The following is a 1,471-nucleotide window of genomic DNA, read 5'->3' on the forward strand; positions in this document are numbered from 1 at the left end:
GGGCGTGGCTTGTTGAAGGGGCGGAGCCTGTGGTGGAAGATAGTAGAAAGGGTTTGGGAATGGTTGGGTGTGAACTGACAGTTGACGGATCTGAAAAAATTAATTTTTCCGAAATTTCACTTTTTCTGTAGTTTGTAGTCTTATCACTTTAAAAACAACATTTTCAAAATTTTCAAGTAATCAGCTTCAAAATGAGTTCAAACACGACTAGGCTCCGCCCACTTTCGGGGTTAGAGCGCCAGAGAAGCGACACACTCTGCGTCTCTCACCGCTAAACTGAAAGTGGGCGGAGCCTAGTCGTGTTTGAACTCATTTTGAAGCTGATTACTTGAAAATTTTGAAAATGTTGTTTTTAAAGTGATAAGACTACAAACTACAGAAAAAGTGAAATTTCGGAAAAATTAATTTTTTCAGATCCGTCAACTGTCAGTTCACACCCAACCATTCCCAAACCCTTTCTACTATCTTCCACCACAGGCTCCGCCCCTTCAACAAGCCACGCCCCCTTCAAGTCAACAGCTTGTCCCTTTAAGCTTCAGATCTCAAAATCAATCGATAAAACCGCAAAAATCATTTGAATTGTATGCGTATCGAGCGTTTGTCGGCGCAATAACGTCTCAATTAAGACAATTCAATGATCGAGTGATAAGACACCCCCAAAGGGATAGTGCCGAGCTTTTCAACGCCATGTGTCGAGCTGTTGACGTCCCATTGAGCTCCAGAATTGTTGTAAGTTCAAAATTTGTTAGTAATAAGAAAGAGCATTTAAAATCTGACATTTTAAGCTTAAACCCAAATTTCTCGGTAAAAAATGAGCCGAGATATAAGCTTTTGAGCTATGAGCCTCGATTTTTTTTCTATAATTTTTTAAAAACTACAGTAACTTTCTGAAAAATCACTTGATTTGCATGAAAATGCAGTTCTCAAAATCAGCTTGCCACGAGCTTCAAAACGAGCCCACACACAACTAGGCTCCGCCCACTTTTGAGGCTAGAGCACCAGAGAAGCGAGACACACTGCGTCTCTCACTCTCAAAGTGGGCGGAGCCTAGTCGTGTTTGAGCTCATTTAAAAGCGTATTACCTGACAAATTAAATTTTTGGTTTTCAAATTGCTCAGCCTACAAACTATAATACAACTACAAACTACAAGTTCTTCCAGGAAATTGAAAAGTACTGCGAGGCGGTGCTAATCGATAACGATTTCGAGGATGGCGACGAGTTGATGACTCGTTTGGATAGTTTTATCCGTGAAAGTCGTCGAGAGAAAATTCTGGAGCTCACAAATGAGCTGGAGGTTCTGATGCCGTTGATTCGCGATGCCGCGTCGAATGCCAGGGACAATATTAAAGTTTGCAATGTTTTCACACAGTGGAGCCGTCAATTCGGGGTATGAGACTTTTCAGAGTTCGAAAATCGGATATGGTTTGCTGAGAGCTTCAAAATGAGCCCCAACACGACTAGGCTCCGCCG

At 41.9% G+C, this 1,471-nt stretch overlaps 1 protein-coding gene across 1 annotated transcript in view; it reads left to right on the forward strand.

Moving 5' to 3' along the window:
• Positions 1–687: 687 nt before the first annotated feature.
• CBG20299 overlaps positions 688–1,471 on the forward strand; it is a gene marked incomplete at both ends in the record, with an annotated part of 4,485 nt that continues 3,701 nt past the window's right edge. Inside the window, 2 exons of the mRNA XM_002647062.2 lie at positions 688–729; positions 1,161–1,388. Of these exons, the coding sequence (XP_002647108.2) occupies positions 688–729; positions 1,161–1,388 (270 nt within the window). The remainder of the gene's footprint in view (positions 730–1,160; positions 1,389–1,471) is intronic.

This window comes from Caenorhabditis briggsae (genome assembly GCF_000004555.2).
Source record: "Caenorhabditis briggsae complete genome, chrIII, whole genome shotgun sequence".
Lineage (NCBI taxonomy): Eukaryota > Metazoa > Nematoda > Chromadorea > Rhabditida > Rhabditidae > Caenorhabditis > Caenorhabditis briggsae.